The sequence below is a fragment of the Toxorhynchites rutilus genome, chromosome 2 (assembly GCF_029784135.1).
Source record: "Toxorhynchites rutilus septentrionalis strain SRP chromosome 2, ASM2978413v1, whole genome shotgun sequence".
Classification (NCBI taxonomy): Eukaryota; Metazoa; Arthropoda; class Insecta; order Diptera; family Culicidae; genus Toxorhynchites; species Toxorhynchites rutilus.
The window spans coordinates 187,746,158-187,773,397 of NC_073745.1; the positions used below are offsets into that span (position 1 = coordinate 187,746,158).

General features: G+C 39.5%; 1 protein-coding gene across 7 annotated transcripts in view; it reads left to right on the top strand.

The window, feature by feature from the left end:
• The window catches only part of LOC129771387 (WD repeat-containing protein 47), a 245,836-nt gene extending 223,541 nt beyond the window's left edge, over window positions 1–22,295 (top strand). For 6 of the 7 annotated variants that reach the window (XM_055774973.1, XM_055774974.1, XM_055774975.1 and 3 more), the window contains 5 exons: window positions 7,827–7,987; window positions 9,270–9,296; window positions 19,350–19,746; window positions 19,808–20,031; window positions 20,104–22,295. In XM_055774973.1, coding sequence (XP_055630948.1) covers window positions 7,827–7,987; window positions 9,270–9,296; window positions 19,350–19,746; window positions 19,808–20,031; window positions 20,104–20,329 — 1,035 coding nt within the window. In that variant the 3' untranslated portion in view covers window positions 20,330–22,295. The remainder of the gene's footprint in view (window positions 1–7,826; window positions 7,988–9,269; window positions 9,297–19,349; window positions 19,747–19,807; window positions 20,032–20,103) is intronic. The other variant, XM_055774976.1, reaches the window with a different exon arrangement.
• Window positions 22,296–27,240: the final 4,945 nt, after the last annotated feature.

Sequence of the window (27,240 nt, forward strand, 5' to 3'; positions counted from 1 at the left end):
TGTTTGTCCGCTCATAATTGATGTTCAACTCGGTTTCTTGAAAAAAAAGTCACGCTTCCATCTTTCGTGAATGATGGAAGTGCTCGTTCCCATACATATCGTATTACATCCGTCGTCCCACAATACAGCATTCATTAGCCGTTGATATTCATCCCCTTCGTCAATAATCTCGTCAGCCGGCTGAATATTCTGGCTTCACTGCCGTATCGTAAGCATCCTGTGTTTTTATTGTGCTGTTTGCTCATCGATATTGCCGTTACAAAGCCGCCCGAAAATCAAAATTATATCTCCACATCGCTCATCACTGCTGCCCGCATCGCCAACACGAGTCTGAATCAACAATCAGCTAGGTAGGATAAGTGAATTTGACAAATTCCGAGCTGGCTAGAGAGTGGTTGATCTAGAAAAACCCGCTGCCATTGCCCGTTGCCAAAACCGCCTCGTCCCACCTCGCCGCTCTCCTCCAGCACATTGTTTGGTACGACTCTGAGTTTACCTGATAGCCGTCTGCATTTCCATTGCCGCCGATTTCCGCCAATGTCATAGCCATTTCTTGTATTCACCTGTACGAAACAAACCCGAGACAATAAACTTATGCTGACCCTGCTGTCCTTCTCATTACGAAGTCCAAAAATCGTCACCCCATATAGCATCAGTCATTCATATCGTTGCGCTGTGACATCATCATCCTCATCACCGAACATTCATCAGCAATAGGACACCCAGCAGAAGTTAAACATAAACAACCGGTGTGCGCGTAATTAAGGAACGCTGTGAAACGGAACGCTATTGCTCTATTGTTAGTGTTGCCAGTTCTGCGGCTTTCGCCGTTGTCATTTTAATTCGCTGCGTTGAAACTACTGTATTTCGCTATGCACGGCGTGTGTGAAAAATGCACAGTTGAGCTTCCTGCTGATTACTGGGCCTGTGGTGGTTTTTGTTCCGGCCGGTTTTGCTTCAAATGCACTGGTATGTCCTCTGAAATACAGCACGCTGTGAATTCCAACGCTTGCCTGCATTGGATGTGTAACGCATGCACCGGACTTATGGCGAAAGCGCGATTCACCAAGGCCGTTCACTCCGTCAATGCTGCTTATGAGGGAATCATCGAAACTATAAAGACCGAAATTCGTGACAACATTTTGTCCGAAATTCGATCCGAGATACGCAATAATCTCAAGCAAATTCCTGAAATTGTAGCCAACACACCGATTAGAAACCTACCCACTCGGATTCCGCTGATACGCAGTTCCGCTAAACGCCCACGTGTAAACGATGAGAATGACGGTATTAGCGCCCCACCACGTAAACTCATTTGCGGTACAGGCGGGCAGAATTCAGATACATGTGGTATTACTATTGATACTGCAAGTTCAGATTCCAAACTTTTCTGGATATATTTGTCGGGAATAAATCCCAGAGCTCCGGACGAAAAAGTGATCGAGATGGTCAAGACCAGACAGATGCGACAGATGATGTAAAGCTCGTTAAGCTTGTCCCTCGCGGTAGAGACGTTTCCAGCCTCACGTATGTGTCATTTAAGCTCGGTGTGTGTTATGATCTGAAGCCAAAGGTCATGACATCGTCCACCTTGCCCATGGGTATTCGTTTTCGAGAATTCGAAAACTACAGCTCGAACAAACCGGGGTTCTGGGATCCCGCAGTCGATCAACCGCAACCGGATACGCCGTCAGCGACCAACTAACGCCACAAACGTCTATTGTCTGTAACACCACCATTCGAAACCTGCTCCCGCCGATTTTAACTGTTCCAGCTCTGGTTAATCACTTAATCATATACTACCAGAATGTACGTGGAATGCGAACTAAAACAAATGAATTCTTCACGAAAATGGCATGTGGTGATTACGACATCGTCGTTCTTACCGAAACTTGGCTGCGACCCGAAATCGCGAATACTGAGCTGGCGTCCGATTATACGATTTTCCGTTGCGATCGTAGTGAAAGATCAAGTTCTTTACGACGCGGAGGTGGAGTTCTAATCGCAGTTAGGTCTTCCTTTCGTTGCAATTCTGTATCGTTCAGTAACTACACTCAATTGGAGCAAGTCGTCGCTTCCGTCAAACTCCCTGACCTTACTATTCACATCTGTGGCATCTACATTCGGCCCAACTCTCATCCCGATGTATACACCATGCATTCTAACGCCGTATGTGACATCTGCGACCGCGCATTGGACACTGACTCCATTGTCGTAGTCGGCGACTATAATCTCCCATACTTATCATGGACGTTCGACGAGGACATAAATAGTTATTTGCCTAGTAACGTCTCCACGGAAGCCGAACTTGTGTTCACGGAAACAATAGCTGCATCTGGACTCTATCAAATCAACACGCTTCGCAACTCGAACAATAGGATTCTCGACTTAGCATTTGTTAACGATAGTTGCAATGCCGAAATCATCGAGCTACCCTTTCCTCTTTTGAAACTTGACGCTCATCATAAACCTTTTGTTCTCCGTATTCAACTCGACGTGTGTTCTCAGCAAGTTCCTGATGATTCTTGTGACGATCTCGATTTTGGCTTCAAGCGATGTGACTTCACTGCACTGAACAACCTTCTTTCAGGTGTTGATTGGAACGAAATCATTGGCGCAGAGTCAACAAATTGCGCAACGGCAGTATTCTATGAAAAAGTTTACGAGATCCTTCGCGATAACGTTCCTCGCAAACGAAGATATCAAGCACCCAGTTTTAAGCACTCATGGTGGACGTCGGAGTTGCGACGTCTCCGTAATAGCGTCCGCAAAGCCCGAAAAGTTTACTTTCGAGAAAAATCCAGTGACGCGAATGAAAAGCTTAAGCATCTTGAAGCGTGCTATAGTGAGTGTCGAATAGCAGCTTTTCGCTCTTATACAGATCGAATTGAATCGAATTTGAAACAGAATCCGAAAAGCTTCTGGTCGTATGTGAAAAGTCGTAAAAGCGGATCGCATATTCCGGAGAATGTATCGTATGGTGACTTAACAGCTACCACCCCTGAAGAAGCGGCTAATCTGTTCGCAAATTTCTTCCGAAGCGTGCACAGTGATGACCCACCAGCATTCTCTGCAACAGAGTTTGACAACATTTCGCCGCTAAACGTAAGTTTGCCACCGTTAACCATCACGCCGAATTATGTTCTTTCAGCCCTGAAGAAACTTGACATCTCCAAAGACGCTGGTACCGATCGTTTGCCTCCAACTTTCCTAAAATAGTGTGTCGAATCTCTGATGACTCCGCTCAGCTTCATCTTCAACCGTTCGCTGATTGAACGATCGTTCCTAACTATGTGGAAGACGGCTTCGATTACTCCCGTGCATAAATAGTCGACAACTATCGTGGAATTTCCATCCTTTGCTGCATAGCAAAAGTTTTCGAAGATATTATTCACGCAGTCCTCTACAATGCAGCACGCCCGCTTTTATCTGACGCTCAACATGGATTCGTGACGAAAAGATCAACTGTCTCGAACCTTATGTGCTACACAACATCACTCGTGGAGCAAATGGACAAGCGTTGCCAGGTGGACTCTATATATTTCGACTTTTCGAAGGCGTTCGACAAGGTGCCTCATGGTCTTGCCATTCGAAAGCTTAATCATCTGTGACTTCCAAGCTGGATAACAGAATGGCTCAGTTCGTACCTGGCTGGAAGAGAAGCATTTGTGAAAATTGGAAACGCTCGCTCACGTATGTATAGCATCCCCTCAGGAGTTCCTCAAGGTAGTATTCTCGGCCCTCTCATTTTCATTTTATTTGTAAATGACCTCACCGGATGTCTGAAATCTGGAAAGCTATTGTACGCTGACGATCTCAAAATGTACAGGACAATTCACTTAGTTCTCGACTGTTGTGCTTTGCAAGCTGATATCGATGAGCTCACTAGATGGTGCTCAGCTAACGGAATGCAGTTGAACATAACGAAATGCAAATCAACTACTTTCACTCGCTGCCAAACTTCCATCAGTTTCAACTATAAAATCGCCTCTAATAACGTTGAACGCGTCAATTGCATCCGTGATCTCGGTGTCATCCTAGACAGCAAACTGAAGTTCGACGAGCATATCAGCACTACCGCCGCGAAAGGGTTCGCAGTACTAGGATTCATTCGCCGAAACTCACAAACATTTCAGGATCCATACACGCTGAAGACATTGTATTGTTCTCTAGTAAGGAGTATCGTTGAAATGTTACGCATTGAGAAAGTGCAGAAAAGCTTTATACGCTACGCGCTACGGGGTCTTCCCTGGAACGATCCGTCTAACCTCCCCGATTATGCAAGCCGCTGTAGACTGATCGATATTGAAACCCTACAGTCAAGGCGAACGAAAACCCAACGCCTGTTTGTGTTTGACATGTTGACCGGCAACATGGATTGTTCAGAGCTGATACAGAATGCACGAATCTACGCTCCATCTAGACGTCTCCGAGGCAGACAACTCCTAGCGATCCCTCCACGCAGGACCACCTACGGTCAAAACACTCCTCTACTTAAATGTTTCCGTGAGTTCAATGTAGCGAATAATTGTTTTGATTTTAATATATCCAAAAATGTATTCAAAAATAGAATTAAGGAACTAGCCTAAGTAAACAGTCTGTAGGAATCTTTATATCCAAGACGGTGAAATAAATAAATATGGTGAGCTCTTGTACGCAGATGATTTTAAAATATTCAGAAAAATATCTTCCATTCTGGACTGCCGTGCTCTACAAGCTGACGGGAACGAATTGGTTGCATGGTGTGCTGATAACTGTATAAAATCATCAAGTGCAAGACCTCATGACTACGTCATCGGCTCTGCTGTTATCGATCGCGTCAACTCCATTCGAGACCTCGGCGTTATTTTCGACACTAAACTGAAGTTTACCGAACACATCAACACAGTCATCACCTAAGGATACGCTGTTTTAGGGTTTATCCAGCGGAACTCGCAGTTTTTTCCGGGATCCGTACATGCTGAAGGCTTTGTACAGTTCAATGGTACGGAATGTTCCTGAATACGCGGCACGTATGAGGGCTTCCTATCATACAACGCACATCGTCAGGATTGAAAAAGTGCAACGCTGTTTTATTCACTACGTCTTAAGTCAACTGCCATGTAATGATCCCACTCATCTTTCTGATTACGAGACTTGCTGTATGCTTATAGACATGGAAACGCAAGGTGGACGAAAATCCAACGTCTATTGGCTTCGATTTGTTGTCCGGAAACATCGACTGTGGAGTCAATGTGGAAGTGTGGAGTCAATTGACGAGATACGGTTCCACGCTCCCACCAGGCAGCTCCGCGGAAGACAACTGTTTGCCAAACAAAACGTCGTACGGGCAGAACTGTTGCTTGACTGGCTACTTTCGTGCATTCAACGAAGTTGGATGTCACTTCGATTTTAACGTCTGTTCAAACGTAGAATTAAGAATATTAGGTAGTTTGTTAGAGATCAGTTTTTAATCTAAGACGAAGTAATGTTCTACGTCAACAATGCGGTTGTTTAACAGTCGTTTCATTTTCTATATTCTATTTCTTGAGGCCCAAGCACATTCAAATATCACACATACAGTTTTCAGCAACAGTTTTCTTCGTGATTATTCTTCACTACTTTTGGTTGGCGGTAATTTAGATGAGTATTTCTACCGAGGGCAGGAATAACCATCAAAGGTCATTTTTTGATATTACATGTCGGAATCGATTATCCGGAGGCTCGATTATCCGGAGACTCGATTATCCGGAGTATTTTATTTTTGATTTTCGGAAATTTTGAATATTGAATAGCTAATATATATAATATCAAATGACTGGTAAACTAGTAGAACACAGTTCAATTTGGCCGCCGCTAAAAATGCCTGAATGGCTTGGAGAATACACTACACTATGAACAACATAAATTCGAAAAGGTCTCCGCCACAAAATGGCCGACTATTTTTTTTTTGCAATCTCCTCAATATTGGTATCAAATGAAATAATTTGACTAATAGAATACAGTACATCATCAAAATATTCCGAAGAAAGTTAGGTAAGAATTTAAAAAAAAAATACATTTTTGAATGGTTCTAGTGCAGATAAGTATACTAATAATACAGATAATTAACTAAAAGCTAGAAAATAATATAAGTAAAAAAAAACTTTTTAAGTTTAACGGTTTAATGAGCTAAAACATAGAAAATAATTAGACAAGTAGCAGTTGGTAGTTATCACATCCGTTCCTTCATTAATTTAAGGCAATGATTAGACTGAAATAAAATCGTGGGGTATATGATGAAACAACTAACTGTGGATTATGGAAATCCAACGTTTATTTCTTACCTAATTTTCTTCGGAATATTTTCATGATGTACTGTATTATATTAGTCAAATCATTTCATTTGATACCAATATTGAGGGGATTGCAAAAAATACATTGTCGACCATTGAGTGACGGCGACCTTTTTGAATTTATGTTGTTTATTATGTTTCGTGTTCTCCAAGTCAAGTCATTCAGCCATTTTTTGCCACAGCCAAATTTAATTTTCAAGATCATGGAATACGCAGTTTTATAATGACAGTAGAATTCAAGATGTCTACCAAATTTCATTTTAATCAGTCAACAGGTCAAGGACAGGGTCAATTTTCTATTAATGTGAGACAACCCTACAAACATCCAAACATACATACAAACAGGTCAAGCTGAATGAAATCATTTAGTAATTAGTTGTTTGGGGACCGCGACCATCTTGGAATTGGATTTTTCATGATCTGTTATATTCTACTAGTCCAGAACTTCCTTTTGATACCCATATTGATGGGGTTGTGAAAAAAATATATGTGGCGCCATTTTGGATTTGCATTTTTCATAAATAACAGTATTCTACTAGTCAATCACTTTCATTTGATATACATATTGATGGGGTGCTGAGAAAATGTGTAATCCGCCATTTTGTAGTGGCCGCCATCTAGGATTTACATTTTTCAAAAATAACTGTGTTCTACTAGTCAAGCCCTTTCATTTGATACCCACATTGAAGCGGTTCTGAGGAAATGTGTAATCCGCCATTTCTTAGCGGTCGCCATCTTTGATTTACATTTTCCATAAATAATTGTGTTCTACTGGTCAAAACCTTTCTTTCGATACCCATATAGATGGGGTTTTGGGAAAACCCATGATGATGGGATTTTGAGAAAATATGTATATAATTCGCCATTTTGCAGCGGCCGCCATCTTGAATTATCAAAATCATGGAATACGCAGTTTTATAAGGGCACCAAAGATAAAGATGTGTTCCAAATTTCAGATCAATCGGTCAACAGGAAGGGGGTTAAATTTCTATAAATGTGGTACAGCGCTACAGACATATTTACGAAGTTACAAAGTAACAAAGTCACAAACATACAAACGGATCAACCTAGATAAAACCGTTCAATAAATAAGTGCAAATCATAATTATATTACGTTTACCGAGAGAAAATTCGTTTTTTATATGACTCGATTATCCGGAGTGAAAAAAAATCAATACTCCGGATAATCGAGTCCGACCTGTATATTCTTTTCTGGAAATTTGCCCGAAACTCTGAATTCATTAATCAGTTGGTAAAAAAAATCATTATTGAACGAAACCCAAATCGTTGTCAAAACGGGCGTCACAATTTATGCGCAAGCCATCAGGCGCGCCAGATTAATTGATGCAATTTTTTTCACGAATGATTTTCCTTTGAAAGTTGATATATTTCATCTCTTACGGATAATGCTAATAAATCCGCCGAATCATCATTTTAGAAGCTTAACAGAATATGTCCCATCTTCGATAACATTATTAATCTATTGCTATTTTTTGTTCATTGCTTCTACAGCAGGCGGACCAAAATCGACCCAAATTTGTGGCTGTGACATCGCTGGAGGATGTGCAAGCCGTACGATGTGCCGAATTTCACCCGAATGGACGAATCTACGCGGTGGGTTCAAACTCCAAAACGTTCCGAATCTGCGAATACCCACCACTTTCCGAAATCAGGTATGTTGGTCACCATTGGTGTCTTTTTTATCGTAAGCATGATGTTCTTGTAACAGGCATGTACTTTTTGCTGTTAAGAAGTTAATGCTTGTCCAAAGGCTGTGCTCAGTCACAAAACCAGGAAAGGGTGTTTCTGAAATGATTTATTTTAATGATTTTTGCAGCATGCCAAATTCTTAATAAAAGATATCAGTTTTGAATCTTAATACCAGAAAACAACACCTGTAAATGTAAAATGTTCAAAATTAATATTGATCTCAAGGAATTATTATGAAATACCCCAAAAGTGCAAAAAAAAACAGACCATTGCCGGCTCCAGATTGCCTGGCTTTATATCCTAATTATATTTCTTCAAGTTTTGATGCATGAATAAACACAGTCAACTTTTGTTAGCCACTACTCATCTGTAGATAGTAATTGCATACCAAAACTAATTTACCGTAGAAGAACAGATCTCTTCAATGCCGAGTATCAATTTTCGAAGGCCTCTTTTTCATAAAATAAACGTTTCTTGCAAATTCAGTAACAGTAACAGTATTGAAACAAGTTTTCTTATTCCGTTCGGAATTATCTTATCCTTTTTAAAATATGTAGTAAAGGTAGTATGATCTTCGTATAGGTATAAGATTCCATTTGTTTTCAGTAAAAAAAAAACATTAACAGATGGGGTTTTGAGAACACTTGCTCAAAAAGTTACGTTGGAGGTTTTTGCGCCATGCCATCTCTTCATTAGCGTGCATCATCTATTCCCACCACCGGCGCCGTCTCGTGTAGAAAATTGGCGCACATAATCACTACCATCCATCACACCAAATTCTTGCTGCATATGAGCACGTTTCCCAATTCCCCCCTCACACAGCCTTTTAACGGAACACGACGACCTGCGCTTGCATGTTGCTTCTGGCGATTGCACATCTTCTCAGCACCCTTTCGTGGTTTGGTTGGTTGTTTCATCATAATTGCAACTTTCGATCTTCGATGAACTGAACTACAAAGTCAAAAATTTGCGGGTGCCTGTTCGAGAGACTGTTTAGCATCACCATCAGCACCAACACGTCTAGTTTAGTGTAATGCGCATCCCTTTTCATCTTTATCTCTAATCAACCTATCCAAGCGAGTCATTCACTCGCCACAACCGCGACGGATCGTTGAGACGCGCGAAAACAGTCCTAAACCTTTTTCTTATCTCTCAGTCTGCTATGTGCTGTTTTTATTCTTTCTTTCTCGTTTCACTGTCTAATCCCACTAATGCTGAACGCAAATGGAAACTCTCTTCGTGCAGCAAAAGATGTGAAAGTGGTGCAAGTTGGTGAGCGATTATCTTTTTCTGTACTGTTTTTCATCGATCAATCATTGTTCGTCAATTTGAACCTATGTGCTTGTATGCTCGTAACTCGTGATTAGCTTTTTTTTCGCGACATTTCTCTGTGATATCTAGGGAAATGTCAATGAGGGAGTAAAAGGAGCCAACTACTGCTACATGGAGATATTTTTCTCCTTACTTTTTCCGCTAGTCTATTTACTTCTGTCGTGATATTAATCACATAACCTCGTATCTCAAAATGTAGCCAACCATTGATAGAATGGGAAAATGTCGTACAATCTCAACATTATCATCATCCTGAACATATCGTTTTATATTAGGTTAAGAGAAAAATTCTTTACTCTTCCAGTAGATGGCTGTACTGATCGATATCTTGTAATATAACAATCAAGTACAAACATTAATAGGATGGTGTTCATGAAGCGACCGCATTGTTAACGTAGGACTAGGAACTTATTAATTCAAAAAACATTAAATTAAATTTTTACTTTCGATATTATCTTAGGAAGGAACGAAATTTTATAATTAACTCTTTAGTATTCTAGTTTTGTTGCCCTAATGCGTAATTCTAATTTATTTCATATTAAGTCTCACTCTGAGCGCATGGTGTTGGATGATCATTATCTAGAGCGAAACCAAAAAAAGAATGTTTTTGAATGTAATAAAGGGTGTGTCACATCAAATTGCATCACGGAAAAAACGCTGTAGAAATTTTATTTTTAGGAATTATATCTTCAGCTTTCGCTTATAATCAGATAAGAGTGTGTAGATCACGTTGGCCATGCTTCACTGTTAATTTTTCGTAAATTTGGAAAAATGTCGTCGAACGAAAAAGAGCGTCGTGAATTAATCCTGTGCACTCATTTCGAGAATCCGGAGTTGTCACATCGGGACATCGGTAAGATGCTGGGAATCGTCCAATCCACGGTCAGCAGAGTACTAAAACGATACTTCGAGAACCTAACCATCAACCGGAAGGTGAAGAACGGCAAAAATGGATGCTCCGTCAGTGAAAAAGATCACAAGCGCGTAGTTAAGCAGTTTAGACGTGATTCGAGAAGTTCGGTCCGAGATGTCGCCAATAAGCTGAATTTGTCAAGTTCATTCGTCCAGCGGACCAAGCGGCGGGAGGGCTTGCGTACATACAAGGTTCAGAAGGCTCCTAACCGCGACGAAAGGCAAAACATGGTGGGGAAGACGCGAGCCCGGAAGCTGTACACCGAAATGCTGACGAAACCGCATTGCCTGGTAATGGACGACGAAACCTACGTCAAAGCGGACTTTCGTCAGCTGCCGGGCCTGTTGTTCTTCTCCGCAGAGGACAAATTCAGCGTTCCGGAAGAGATTTGCAAGCAGAAACTATCCAAGTTTGCCAAAAAGTACATGGTGTGGGGCAAGCGATCTGCTCTTGCGGAAAGCGGAGCACCCCCTTCGGGATGACCGGCACGGTAAACGGGCAGGTTTACCTTAAGGAGTGCCTACAGAAGCGCTTACTACCACTATTGAAGCAGCACGAGGGCCCGACCATCTTCTGGCCGGATCTCGCTTCGTGCCACTATTCAAAGGACGTGTTGGAGTGGTACGAAGCCAACGGGGTCACCTTCGTGCCAAAGGAAATGAACCCGCCCAACGCGCCGGAGCTTCGCCCAGTAGAAAAATATTGGGCGATTACGAAGCAGGCCCTCCGGAAGAACCCAAAAGTTGTCAAATCGGAGGCGGACTTCAAGAGAAAATGGATTTCTGTTCAAAAAAAACTACAACCTGACGTTGTACAGAACCTTATGGACGGGGTAAAGAGGAAGGTGCGAGCATACGGGCTTGGGCTCGAAGTATGAATAAAAAGAAAATGCCAAAAGTTGTTTAATAGTTTTTATTTTACTGTCGAAAATTTTCAAAAGGATCGGTCTACTGGGCGAATTTCTACAGCGTTTTTTCCGTGATGCAATTTGATGTGACACACCCTTTAATTTAAGCCTCGCGCCTGATGCCATATTATATGATTTTTACTTTGTTCATTATATAGAGTTCATATTTTTGGAACCGATCCCATATAAGATGAACCAAGCAACAAACGCAAACGTTTTAGAAAAAAAAAACATCTTCTATCGGGTTCCAGGTTATTCCGGAATTCAAGATACACCCAGGTTTTTTTTACGCGGGGAATACGTACTTCGTTGAAAAACCGCGTTAATTGAAAAAAAACCGCGTTAATTGAAAAATCCACGTAAAAAAACCACGTTAATTGGAAAATCCGCGTTAAAGAAATTGCGTTAATTGGAAAATCCGCGTAAAAAACATGGATGTATTCACTGCCCTCCATCTGATATCACCCGTTGAGTGATACATCAAGTCCACCTTAGTTGGGATATAGCCTGGAGAAACACTCATTTCACCCATTTTCACAAAATTTAAAACACTACACTTCCATGGTTTGACCAAAACAACAGTCACATTTTTTACTAACTCCTACTTGAGTGACGAAACAGAACAAACATTATGTTGCTCTAATGCTGCTCCGATATTCGTTAGACATTTTTGCCGAATTGTCAGCATACCAGAGATGCTCGAGCCTGACACAATACCGGCCAGGTTCTGAAAGACATTCTCAGTCTCGAATCTCGAATCTCGAGTAACTAATTTGATTGTTTTCTGAAATAAACCCACATCTTTGATAGAATTGAATTTAACTGTCGGAGGCGAATGATTTGAAAAATTTTATGTCTCCGTAAACAAACATAGAAGAAGAAGACGAAGATGAGACACCTTCTTCAGAATCGAAATTTCAGAAATGATTCATCAGTCATCCAGTTTGTGACAAGACGGCATCAGCAGCGAGAAACAAAAACGGCTTCCCTCAAGAGCGATTGCTAGTTTTAGTTTTCCAAATCAGTAAACAAACCAAACATCGCAAACCCTTATTCTATCCAACGAAAGCATAATCCATCGCACAGAACGATTGCACTGAGCTACGCGAGCAATCGGCAAAGCAGCAATATTTTCTAATTATCTCTCAGCTTTGACATATTACATTGGCTGATTGCTGTCTAGAGTGACACTAACAGCATATGGAAGGAAGGAAGGTATTGAATTAGAGAGACTTTAAACTCTGAGAGTTCATTCGTCTCTTAACAGCATATGTCGCAGTCATGTAATTTATATCTCTGTTCGATGCAACATGACATGTTGCATCATTATCGGTACATTACTTGCCCTTTCTACATCACAACTGAGAGAGCACAAATTGTTTATGTCATTCGACCAAGAACTTAATGCTTGATATGTTCAGCTGTTCAATAGTTAGTTTCGAAGATTGTATAATTATCTTTATTGTAATAGGTACGTAGAAATTTTGCGATTGATGCGAATATTTCTGCGATCTATTGCGGTGCTTGAATCGCAATATTTCCTCTCTCCTCTCTCTTTGTCCGTAGAACGGAGTCTTTAGACAGTGTCGGCAGTGTCTTTCGGTTCTTCGCTGCTTCTACCGAATAAAATTCCACTGCTGTTCTGGAATATCTTCCAGTCATTTCATTCTTATATTGAACTGTGTGTATATGTGTGTGATTTTAGCATTAAGAATGAATGTTTTCTGCTCGCTAGCCGGAATCGCTCATAGAGCTTGTTTATACAAAAAAAGTTGAAAAATGGGATGAAATGAATGCGTTTGATGCCTGTCATTGAAGATACGGGTAGGTAAACACACAAATGGGTACAACAAATGTGTGGGAAAATGGGAATGCTTCCAACTTTAACCGCTCTCCTGGATTCAGAACTGCTCTTTCGAAAAGGGCTAGTGGCCCCCTCGTTCTTCTGACCGACTTCCGACCAACGAACTTTGCCGTAGCTACATCTATTATCTGGTGGAACTGCTCTATTGACCATCTTGAGATGCGTATAAGCTGCATATGAAGATTCCATTGATTTTTGCTATCACGAAACCTCCATATGAAGTCAAACCACTCCCTGAATGGAGTACCTACTCATAACTTGTAGCCATTCTAGAGGAACTCGAACTCAATGATTACAACATCGCATTTCTTTTCTGTCGTTGATTTGACTGAATGAGCTACTGTGCTGCATCTCCAGGATTTGGGTTGATCTGAGTTACTTCCATTACCATCAAGATTACCATAACTACAGATTTATCTGCATTTCTATAGATTTTTAAGACATTTTAAACCAATAATTTGCAGTTATAATTCACAGATTTTTTTGATTTTACACAGGTTCTACGGTTTTCTCCAATTTTATTTCCACTTTTTTTCCAAAAATGACTTTTTTCAAAAAACTTTTGAACCTTTGGACCAATTTAGTCGGTCGATATATAAAATTTAAGCCAATGAACTAGAGACCAAGGGCGCTATTTTTTATATATTGACGTAGGACTACGTCTAACCGGAAGATATAGGGGGTGAAATGGAAATCTAGGCACTGAACAAGTAGGAAAAAATGCAAGATTTGAAACGCTTATAACTTGAGCATTTCTCAATAGATCGCAAAGGTTTTTGCATCAATTGATAGGAAATATATCTACGCATCTATCATAACGAATAACATTTCATTTTTCTTGAGATAAATAATTGAATAATTGTGAAATATCAAGCATTGTCAAAATGCACTATGTACCCATTTTTGATTGGTCCATTTTGTGCTACTCAAATCGTACCGACCAAAACGGGCAACCAGAGCAGCAGCGAAATAGAATGAAGCACGATTGGAAAGGAAAAAGGAAAAAAAGAAAGAAACATTGGTCGCAGTCTCACACATGCGTAATTCTCGAGCCAGCCAGTCAGCTTAAAAATCCCCGCTCCGCTGCCGTAACGATAATTCTCATTCAAACCGTACACCACATCGGTTCGCATCACAACACATCAACAAACCAACCCAAGCAGCCATGTCTGGTCATGGTAAAGGAGGAAAAGTGAAGGGAAAGGCAAAATCCCGCTCGAACCGTGTTGATCTGGAGTTCCCCGCAAGGGTAGCTAGGCCGAGCGCGTTAGTATCAGTGCATCAGTCCACCTAGCCGGCGTTATATAGTTTCGGCCGCCGAAGTGGAAAAGCTGCTCGCGACGATAAGAAAACTCGCATTCAGAACAGACCACATTCGGTTCGGTGGACATCAAGACAACAACAGGCAGTTGCAGCGAGTGGCAAACGCAATCGCAAAACGACAGCAGGTAGCGGAAGAAAAAAGTTTGTTCTTTATACAATCTGCTTTGGTGGCAAAACCAGAACAAGGCGGCATCGAGGGCGTTCGAAATGGTTTTTCTTAAAACAACGAGTACTAAGTTTTCTAAATTGGAACCATTCCATAAAACAAGGCGCTTTTCAGGGCCATTAAACCTTCCAAAAAAGAGTTTAGGAAATACAGTTCAATGCTTTCTAAAACATTATCCAAAATAATAATAAAACACAAATTGATTTTTTCATAATCTGATGAGTATGTGAATTTGGCAGTTGTTCTGAGCTTATTGATTTTCACCAATTCTTAAATTGTTTCTAGATTGAAAGTACAGTAATTTACACTTATCTCGACATTTAGCTAATTGGACGGACCTGTAATGCGACATATTTAGTTGGACATTTTTGTAAACATAGAGTTCGGGGTCCATATTATGACCCCACGTTGAAAGTCGACACTGTACCACTGTCATCGCAAATGATCAATTACAGGTTAAAATTACCTCCAATCCGATACTGAGTGGTGGTAATGCGACGTGCCATTGAATGTAATTTACTGTAAAATATGTCACAAGCTGGACGGGAAGAAATTTTCCAACTGTGAAAGCTGTGGCGAGTGGCAAATGCAATCGCTAAACAGAAAGGTTTAGCCGAACAAGATGGGGATATCGAGTAATAACAAAACAATAAACTCTTTAGATTGAAGATAATTTTGTGATCCTGAACAAATCGTAATGAATGTATTTTTTTGCCATCGCTCCCTTTTAACGCTCATTCGTTCGTCTCGTTGGACTCGCCCCTCTGGCTGAGTCTGCCGATTTGTCTCTATCCTGTGAGTGTGTACCGCTAGAGTATAAAACACGCGGACCCCAACAAAATATCTTCGCAGAGACGAATGAACTCTCAGAGTTTAAAGTCTCTCTAATTCATTACCGATTACCGAAAATATCTTATTTTCTTTCAAACCGTATACCCGTGGTTGTACGGCATCGGCATCGTGGACGTAACAAAGGAGGACAAGTTAAGGGAAAGGCAAAGTCTCACTCGAACCGTGCAGGTCTCCAGTTCCCTGTTGGTCGCATTCACTGATTGCTCCACAAGGGTAACTAGGCCGAACGGATTGGTGCCGGAGCACCAGTATACCTAACAGCGATTATAGAGTTTCGGCTGTCGGAGTGCTCGAGTTGGCTTGCAAAGCTGCTCACGACAATCAGAAAACCCGCATCAAGAACAGAGCAGCTTCAGTTCGGCGCTCATCAAGGCAACAATTAGTTTCAGTGAGTGGCAAAGTGTTTCTCCGGCACGTCGCATTAAATGTAATTTACTGAACAACATGTCACAAGCTGGATGGGAAGAAATTTTCCAACTGTGAAAGCTGTGGCGAGTGGCAAACGCAATAGCTAAACAGGAAGGTTTAACCGAACAAGATGGGAATATCGAGTGATAACAAAAACACAACACCAAAGGTTCTTTTCAGAACCATCAACATATTCATAAAGAGTAAAAAGTAAACTAATCCATTTTTCAGGTAGATAGGTAGGTATTCACGTAGGAGAATAAAATAAAACAATATATTTAAAATATATATTTAACAAAAGCTGTCCCCTTTGTATAGTCCTACGTCACTCCGGTTATGTCCCCGACATTACCCACCCGTCTTTTTGTTCTTGACAACTTTTTCTTTATTCATTAAGCTACCTGGGAAACCTAAAAATGTTAAGTTTGAAAAATCATAACTCAAAAAACACCTCTCTGGTTTTTCGATATGTTATGTGAGAAAACATCAACTTTGTGAAAAAAAACTAAGCTTTCAAGGAAAAAATATTTAAAAAATGTATAGCGCCCTTGGTCCAAAGACCATGTAAAGAATCAATAATAACGAAAACAAAATCAAAATTTTTCGCAAGTATAATATTTTTCAAAGAAGACTAGACTCATTGGTTTCAATTTAATATGTCGATTATCTGAATCGGTGGAGTAGTTCAAAAAAATGTAAAAAAAGACATTTTTGGAAAAAAGGGGAAAAGGATTTTTCGAACCACCCTAAAATAAAAAAAAAATCACCCTAATGAAAAAATAAAAAATACGAGTGTATTATTTTGCAATGAGGAACAAAACTACTACTTTCCACGAAAACTTGAGAATCACTATATCGGTTTGGCATGGAATGGCTGTATGCAGGATCCCGAGTACCTGGTTGTCCTTAAAATATTTCACTGCTTGGAAAAGGAAAACGGTTCACGGACGTACGTGCTGGTGCTGCTTCTTCTTCTTGCCGTTGAGTTTGCGGGATAAATAAGTCAGTTGTTGACAACCTTGGTCGGAACGCTACACTTCATACCATTGCTTCATACCATACCATTCATACACGGTTGTCCGCTTTCTACCGATCGCCCGCATAGGAATTCCTAGGCGTCCGCCAACCGTTCTAGGATTCTTATCGAAAGGATTTCTATAAGGCCTATAGTCATAAATAAAACAACAGTGATGAATGAGAGATTGAAAATTCCAAATTACATATTGGGCCCTATTATATAATTAAAGTTGATCAGAATTTTGCTCTTTAGCTAAAAATACACAATAGCAATGAAACAGAGACACACACAGTCTGTGACACCGTGCGCGAGTATATTAGTTATGATATTGCGCGCGAGTACAGGAGGGTTAAAACTTTTTTCCGTCTTGTACCACATTCAGTTTCTAATGCCTCTTTGACACAGTCAACGTTGGTAAAAAAAAGTTTAAGCCAGTGCGCGAGTATATTAGTTATGATATTGCGCGAGAGTACAGGAGGGTTAAAACTTTTTTCCGTCTTGTACCACATTCAGTTTCTAATGCCTCTTTGACACAGTCAACGTTGGTAAAAAAAAGTTTAAGCCATCCATGCTTTATACGATTTCAACAGCGATTTGTAATAGCAGATTTGATTATAAATGAACAGTTTTCCGAACCGTTAATTCGTGCTTTGCAAATTTCTGAAAGAGCAAATGAACAGCGTTTATAAAATAGTAGCTCTTACTGTAGTTTGTGTTATCTCATCATCATCATCATTCCAACAGTTTTAAGTGACACAAGGGTATTTGATATGTCGATCACCGAAATCGGTGTAGTAGTTCAAGTTATGAATTTTTGGAAAAAGTCATTTTTGGAAAAAAGGAATAAGTTGATTTTTCGGACCACCCTAAAACAGAAATGGTCAACTGAATAAAAAACATAAAAAAATACGATTTACCTGTTCTTTGACGCAATTTGATCAATTGAACCAATAATCTATACATAAAGTGTTGGTTCACTTCGTTATTTTGAAATGAAAATAAGTTTAACATCACTTTGAAAAAAATGTTGACTTATTTTCAGAGAAACATACTAACAAATGTTATTAAATGTTAGTTCGTCGCTTCGCTTTTCTTCAAAATAACCAATTGCAGCCGCCTTGGCATAGAGTGAATAAGATATTTTACCATGTTTGGAGTAAAAATTACATGAAAGAAAAAAAAATTAAAAATTGTTCAATAAATAATGTTTGCATCGCAATTAGAAAGGCAGTTTTGAGTACTCCAATACACTGATGAAGAAAACCTTACAATTTTTTGCATCGATTTCAAAAAAGTGCCAAAAACCAACCATTTAATGTGATACGATTATTATTTATTGAACAATCAATCATCAAAGACGAATGGAAAATTTTTCAATCAAACGAAATATCTCTGCATTGAAGGTCCTACAGGATCGTTGAATCAAATGAAAGCTGGTTGATAAGACTTTGCTATTGAATTAGTTTGCGAAAAATTGTGTTAGTCCACAAAATCTTTAAAAAAAGAAAGGAATCAATTTTTATTTCTTCCCGATATTTTGTCCACTACATCTACAAACTCCAAGATGAAAATTTGTTCGCAAAATATTTCAAAACATTTTAAGCTTTAAAATGATGTACATCCCAGAAAAAATAGTATTTTTTCTGTAATGTAAAAATTGGCAATTATGTTTCGGGCAAACCAATCTGGTTGCAGACAATTAAAGAAGCAAATGCTTTAGATATAAATTATGTCGTTAAGTTACAAAATTGAATTTTCTGAGTATCAATTTGTAGAACGTTTTGAAAAGTTCGAAAATAATTGACTATAAACGAAAAGTTGTTTTGAACATGGAATGCTGTTATTTTTTCATTAATACAGTAATCGTTCGCTAACTGGTTCTGGTTTAACTGGTCTGCTTTTTAACTGGGCGAACGTTAACTGATCCTTGGACCAGCAGAGTTTAGTAAACAATCGACGCCATATTTAAATGGAAGATTTGCTATGAGGGGCATTCGAATGTAATTTGAAATGTTATGAAAATTGATATTATTTTCGCATGACAAAAACGTTGATTAAAATACAGAAAAATAATTTCCTCAGATTATATTTCATACCTGTTGTCGCACTCAATGCGAAGCTTCCATTGGAAACCTTTTGTTTATCCAATTTCATAATAAACGTTGATTCGCGTTCACAATTCATTGAAGTTCCCCACGATTTTATTTGACGTTTTACATGCCGGACCAGTTAAAACGCGAATGGGTATTCCCTTTTCGCCCAGTTAGCAAATGTTTTGTATTGCAAGAAAACCCCGACAAAAAAAGGAAATTTTCTATTGTTTATGCACCTCAACAGATCGCTGTAAATATGAACGCTAATAGAAACCAATGATCATGCTGTGCTGTAGCGATGCGTTTATCACTGAACGATTCATAACATAAATAAAATCGAAACATAAATCACGCCCATGCTATATCACAAGCTTAATGCAGTAAATCGTTGTTGTTTTGCTCCGCTTCAAATCACCTCCAATTAACATTCTATCGCGATTTCATTGTAGGGAGGACCACTCAACCTACCAGCCGACGGTGCTATTCAAGCGAACGAAACATCACAAGGGATCGATCTACTGCATGGCATGGTCACCCGTGGGCGATCTTATAGCGACCGGCTCGAACGACAAAACGGTTAAGCTAATGCGCTTCAACGAATCCCAGAAGCAGCTCGAAGGACAGGAGATCGAGCTCACGATGCACGACGGCACGGTGCGAGATTTGTGCTTCCTGGAGGACAGCTCGAACAAATCCAGCCTTCTGATCAGCGGCGGGGCAGGCGATTGCAAGATATATGTTACCGATTGCGAGACCTCAACACCGTTCCAAGCACTCAGCGGACACGGCGGTCACGTGCTGTCGCTGTACAATTGGGGCGGAGTTATGTTCGTTTCCGGATCGATGGTATGAACAGATTGTTTTGTTCCGGAAATATCCAATGTACGATATGAGTTTTTTTTTGTAGGACAAAACTGTGCGTTTTTGGGACTTGCGAACACGCGGTTGTGTCAACATGGTTACCCCCGCCACATCACCTGGCTCAAGACAAGGTTCACCGGTGGCTGCCGTATGCGTTGATCCTTCCGGTCGATTATTGGTTTCTGGACACGAGGATAGTTCGTGTGTGCTGTACGACATCCGTGGAAACCGACCAATTCAGTGCTTCAAGCCACACTCATCAGATGTTAGGTAATATATTGAGTTAAAAATATACGTAATAGCCATCATTATTCCTTACTCTCTTTCGCAACAATTTTGTAGATCGATTCGTTTTTCACCATCGGCATATTACCTCTTAACCGCTGGATATGACAACAAGCTGGTATTGACCGATTTGCAAGGTGATCTCACGATGCCGTTGCCGTCGGTTGTCGTTGCCCAGCATTCCGACAAGGTAATATCGGGCCGCTGGCATCCGGTGGACTTTTCATTCCTCTCGACATCCGCCGACAAAACGGCTACGCTGTGGGCTCTGCCGCCGATTTAAGCTGTTACTCCAATCGAATGCTGAAATAAAGCAAGCTTCTTGGGTTGCTTCTTTGCAGTAAGCTTATTTTCAGTGCGTGCAAAGTAAGATGCGAAATGTGCATGATAAAAACAGGATACAGAACTGTGCATCGTTAATCGTTGATCGATTTGCATGTGTGTATGATAATTCTAATTCAGATATTGAATATATTGATATGTATTTAACATTTAAGTTGTAAGAGAAACACAATCACCAAAAGAAGTAAACCATCATACTCAGAGCGTGGACAAAACGAGTATGTGTATTGTAAAGATTGGAAAAAGAACGGTCAGAAAAGAAGTAATTATGATATGAACTGTTATAATACGTTTTGTAACTCAGCTAGATATTTATTTTGTATAGCAGTAACGTACTCAATTTTCGCTTCATTTAACTCCAAGTCATTAATAGATCGTATAATCATTAAGAATACAACCGATAATCGATTCTCGGACCAAGAACAAAGATTCAAAGCAACCGCACCGAGAGTTGTGATTACATATGTAATTTAGTGGATGTGTTGTAAGGTGAACTATCTGTGACTATCTGTATCTAAAAGCTAAGTTGTGTTCAAAAAACGGTTTGCATGCAAAATGTTGTCCTTCAACGTTGTTGAAAAAAATCGGTGTATTCTATAAATTTTATGAATTCTGCTCTCCATACACAAATGCCCCTAAATAATCAAATTCCCTTGCGCAAATGCCGTCAACGCGAATATAACAGTTGAAAAGACAAGGAACAAATGAAACTGAACTGATGTCATAACACGAACAGCGAGAGACGGTCAGTTCATTTGAATCTTAAGGCGGCATTCCATCTATTCAACATGCTACATGCTACAAGTCAATGGTAAACAACAATGGATATGATACTTGCGCATTTTTTATTTTTTTTTCTACCTCAGCCGCTACACAGCAGTATGCGAACGCTCACTGCTCCAACATATCTGTTCTGATGTTTTTGTTTTTATGATCAAACATTCTGTTGTTCCATTGTTGTCGTGAGTTATAATCGTCAACAAATGACGTAGTTGCTCCATTATTGCCGTGCTACACACGCCGTACCGATCCGCAAGCCATTGGATAAGGATAAGGCCATTGCTCGACAAGACCAATAATGTCGTGAAAAGAGACTCTCCAATAAGCGAGAACCATTGACTTGTAGCATGTAGTATGTTGGATAGATGGAATTCCGCCTTTATAGCTCACACACTCTCTGAAATTCTACAGCTGTCTTCTCTCCTGCATCATTATCAAAGTGAGCTGAAGAGCTGTTTGTTTTTTGTGAGCTGTTCCGTGTCAACTCACTTCAAAGAGTCGATTCTTCGGAACAGCTCATGAGCGGATTGCACATCTCTATCATGGATGCACAAAATGAATTTTTCGTTTATCTTGCACAGGTTTCCAAGAGCAGATCAGCTCTAATTCGACTTCAATAGGTTCCATTGAAGCTTTCGACAAATTCGATAGACAATTCCCCATTATGCTACCGTAGTATTCATATCCTTTCGAACCCTGGGACATATACTCAAAGGAATGGTGGTTGTAATTATCTGCAACAGCCAACACTCAGTAGATTTCGGATACTTGTCTGGCATTATGTAATCTCGACACTGCTGCTAAGGTCTGTGGTGCGAGCGTTAGAAATAATTGAACCACCATCAAATTGAAACAACGTTTGACAACAATTTACGCTACTGAACATATTCGAATGTTGATTTTGTTATTATAATATTATTAATTAAAAAAACAATGATAAGACTAACTTAAAGGCAAACACACATTAGTAGTAACACAAGTGGAGTGGCAATTTTGTACCATATACATATATTATTTAAACGGTTCTTTTCCGGCGGAAGGATTCAAGCTACCATGAAAGCAAACACGAAAAGCTAACTCTCTGACAAGTTATGATTGTAACAATAAAGAAGCTAAACTATTAACAATGCAACGAAGCACTGAAGCTGTTTACAGATGACATTAGTCCCAATTACTAGGCGTCCGATAACGGATGCTTTTTACCAGCTAGGTGCGAAGGAAGTGATTAGCGCCTATTTAAAAAGCTTCGGATCGTTGGTAGATGCTAATTGACGGTAAGTGACTGTGGAACTATTTAAAATTTTGTACCTGTGTGAAGAAACAAATATTCTTGGTCAAACTTTCTTTAAACGATCATCCTGCGAAAAATAATATGACATCGGTCGTGTGCAGTGTTGTGTTGGAAGGGAAGTGTTCAAAACGATGACTGAAGCGCATCGGCAATTCCAAAATGTTATAAGGAGTTATCCGCCAGGCGATTGCATGCGTTGGGAGTGATTCAAAAGCAAAGAACTTATGTTTCTCACGATTTGAAGCCGAAGGTCGTTGAACTTCGATTCTTCGTCTGTGAACAACTGCTCCGGCGACAAAGAAGAAAGAGTTTCGTTCATCGCATCGTGATTGGCACGAAAAGAACATTAACCTTCTCGCAGATGAATCCTTCGGAGGGGGACATCTGTTTGAATTGTACACTGCGTTTCACAACTATAGAACCATTAATTTTTTCTGTTTTTCCAGAGATATGTCAGAAGTCGGTTGCAGGCGGCAGTTTGATAATTTGGGGAGAATTTTCTCAAAAAGGCCCGGTTACCATCGATGCGAATGAACAGTCAGAAGTGCAACAAAGTACTTCAGAATCATTTACGGCTGTTTTTGCATGAAAAACTATGTGGTAATTGGTTAATTTGACATCAATTCATAAAATATGGAAGGTCATGGCATGGTTTTATTAATAGGGGCTTCGGATTCTGGACTGGTCAGCTTGTTTACCAAATCAAAATCCTGTCAGGAACTTATGAGGAGTGATCGGACGAATAGTAGATGCAGCTTACCAGCAGTATGAGTGATTTGAAGAGCTTAAACGAGCAGTATCCTCTGCCTACAACGAGATACCCACTACAACATGGCGCAACTTAGTCATAACCACCCGAATGGGTTATTTGAACTGATTGAGAACTAAAGATGACCTACGAATTAGAAAGTTATCGTAATTCATGTTAAATTGGTGTTAATTTTGTAAAGGAGTGAGAGTTTTTCCATCTGGTTCTATGGTTATGAAACACTGGAATTTCAGTTTTTTAAATGTTTCGCGCTTGAACACAACAATAAAGTTGAAATGGCCAGTCTTATAAATGAAGATAGTTATTGTACTCTACATTATATACTTCAATTCAACCGACTTCTGACATATTTTGGAAACTCAGAAAAAATGAGTGGTTCTATAGTTATGATACGCAGTTTCTCCGTCAACATGACTAGATTAAAACTCAAAATAATCATTCGGGCGTTTAGTTGCCAGCTCACTCTACGACTCGATTATCTCATTTCATTCTTCCCCGTCAAATGGACTGCATTGCACATTGGAGTCTAAGATAAGATCAGACAACTGGCTTCTTTCTCTTCTTCGTCGTCCAAAAACATGAAGATGCCAGAGTTGCAAAATATTATAAAATTTCGAATTTTTAAATTTCTGTTTTTATGAATTTTAACATTTGGTTGGTGAGAATTTAATGATTTTGCATATTTTAAATTAGGTAATCTCAAAAATATGTTTTAAAAGGATAAAATAAGTCTTTTAAATATCCATATCAATAATATGATCAGTGCTTGGAAATATCTGTATCATATCAATCTTTTCAGCTGAATTTCTGATCACATTCGATCATTATCCCATTGCATTCGGGATACCGAAAATGAACCAACGCCGAACCTCACAATCACAGCAAGCCCCTCACAATTGATTCATCCAGTTTTGTTCATTCTCTTTTTCGTTCTGTTCTGTGTTCACGGAATGTGAGCAGAAGAAAATATCCCTAGTTTTGTCATTCATTGATATTAATATACCAGTTCATTCACTATCAGCATGTTCATAATAGTGACAAGAAATTAAATTATTCAAGCATGGAAGGTTTCTATCTCAGTTAAATGCTTTCATTTTACATAGTGAATTTGCAATTCCAATTCCACTTATCAGAAATGCTTCAAAAATCGCCAATTCCGTTTACAAAATAACGTCATTTGATTTTTGACACAAATTCCGAACACACGAACATAAAAAGGTGGTGTCCAAGACACGACCGCAATGGGAATGTTTTTGCAAAAGGATTAAACTGTGTTATAGGATTAGCGGATGAAATTGCCACAATCCAGCTTTGGCTGACAAAGTTTGCATTCGCTACTCGGATCGATTCTGCAGAATGCCTCCTCGCCGTCCAAGGGTTTCTTCGGATGGGGGAAAACGATCAAAAGAACATCCGAAGGGGTTGGTGGTTTGTAACAGACTAACTTTATTTTATACTCGTGTGTATACAGTGGATATGCTTTTGTGTATATGTGTATGAGTGAGTGGAACGTGAATGCAAAATCTGCTAGGATGGCTCAAATTATTATAAGTGTGTTGTATAATAATAATAAAAAAAAAATATAAAATGAATTCAGTACTTCTATCTCTTCATGTTTAACATCTAATTTTAACGAGAATATGGAAAAATAATCTGGGTTGTATCAACCATTTATTTTTTTCATATTTACGAGCTAAAGCTAACAACTCTCCCATCTGCATAGTGAATGATGAGACTTTCCATTTCTTCTTAGCAATGGAAATTATATTCCGAGATATGAAATCGCATTAGTGACCTAACGAAGCTAAATTGACAAATGAGTGTTTTGTCGTTCACTTCATTCCATTGTGAAAAAAATTATAGGAGGTTGTGTCCAAGATACGACCGCATTGTTGACGTAGAACTACGCTATTATTTTATATAAGTCGCTTGTTTATACCTTCGGATATTATTCTATAATGCTGTTAAATTTTTGAAACACTCTTTTTGTTAATATCAACAACCTCGAAAACAGTAGCAATGCTTCATTATGATCAATATTAGCGCAAATGCAATCCTAGTCGAAGGCAGTTTTGCGACTGGCACGCGACCCTAAATAACTTATAACATTCCAGTAAAACATTCAAGATGCTTGGTATTCCCCAAATATTTTTTTGGGGCATAACATTAACGCCTGCTTCGCCATAACGTCAGTTTAATGCATTGATGCATACTCAAAGGCACCAAAGAAGCCGTTTACATTTTCGATCGACGCGCCGAAATCGCCTATTTTGCTGTTGTTCGATGCGGTGTCACACTCGCGAAGGCTCGGTTCAGTGCGAGCGCTTTTTACTACACCAACATCGCGTGCATCATTAGATGACGCTTGTCACGAAATTTCATTTCCCTTGGCAATGCGTTCGTTTTTTGCAGGGCTCGAGCCTGCCTCCCTCTTCTTCTTGCTCATCACACACTACGCGGAACGTCCAATTTATGACGCGGGAAGAAAAACACACGATACGAATAACGAATAACGAACAGAAAAAGCAAACGACGATATCCAAGTTGGATTACCACTGGTGGGGTCCAATCTTAGATCGAAGCGCAGCGAAAGCAAAGTGAACTGGATTGCTCAACAGTCCGATGCCGAATGAAAGTTTGCCTCAGGGAGATCCACTGTTTATACTCAAGGCAAATATTCCCCTTCATTCTTCTACTTTTCCTTTGTTCACGGCGACTTCAAATCCTACGATTTCCCCTTCGTTGGTCGTCGATAAGTTGCTCGTTATTGACAGCTCTGTTCGGGAAAGCACACAAATGGATAGAACAAATGTATGGGAAAATGGAAACGCTTAAAGTTTTCATAAATTTTAACTATTTACAAATCAGGGGATTCTAATGTATAGCATATTAAACAAATCTTAGGGAATTTCCGATTCATTTAGTATGTAAATCGCTAAAATCCGTTCACAGCAAAAATAGTTATTAACGTTAACTTTATTTCATAAAAACGTGACCTGTTTTCTGATTTGGCACCCTTAATGAAAGACGTAGGTCTACGTCAAAAACACATACATAAACATGTATATGATTCCTTCACATTTCCTTCTAACTAAATGTCGTAATATTTATTATATTTATTAGCCAAACTGAAACTTTGTTTACAAAATGACAGAAATTTGGTTCGTAAAAGACCCCCTATTGTCTGATTGAAGTGACTACAATCAAAATTAATTCGTTTCTCTCTTTCATGTATCACGTAGGGTAGATAGGGGCAATATGGTCCCCCTAAGAACCAAACTTCCTAAATCATATAGGAACATTTATAAATATGTCTACATGTTTTTTTTTATTTCGTTTATTTTTACAGGCTCAGTTACTTAAGTTTAAAGGAGCCGAATTCTTAAATATAATTTTAAAACTATATATATATATAAACAATTTTCTTACATCTATGGTTAGTAAGGTGGAAAACCGATTACTCGCGGTGTACTCGAGTTTAGGAGGGTGACATATTTTTAGGAGAAGGATGGGATATAAGGAAATTGTAACAATGTTGATGAACACTCATTTCATAAATCTATTCGTATATCTATAGTGTATTTACATTTCAACTTATTCTACTATTTAGGGGACGAATTACCCGCAAAGGAAGGAAAGGAGGGTATAAGGATGTAGGGACAATCACACACGAAGATCTATAGCTTTAAGGAAAACATATATATGGGACATGTAATCAAGGTCTAACCGAGCCAACACATCTCTCACCGGCACATTGGGCTGTCTTCCTCGGGCCCGAAGGGAGTTTTCTAAATTCGATCTGGCGACCAGATACACCTCGCACGACCAAACAATGTGCTCGATGTCGTGATAACCTTGGCCACAAACGCAGAGATTGCTGCTGGCAAGATTGAAACGAAAGAGTAGTGCATCTAACGAACAGTGATTGGACATGAGTCGGGAGAAGGTGCGAATAAAGTCCCGACTCAAGTCTAGACTTTTGAACCACGGTTTGAGGCTAACCTTAGGGATA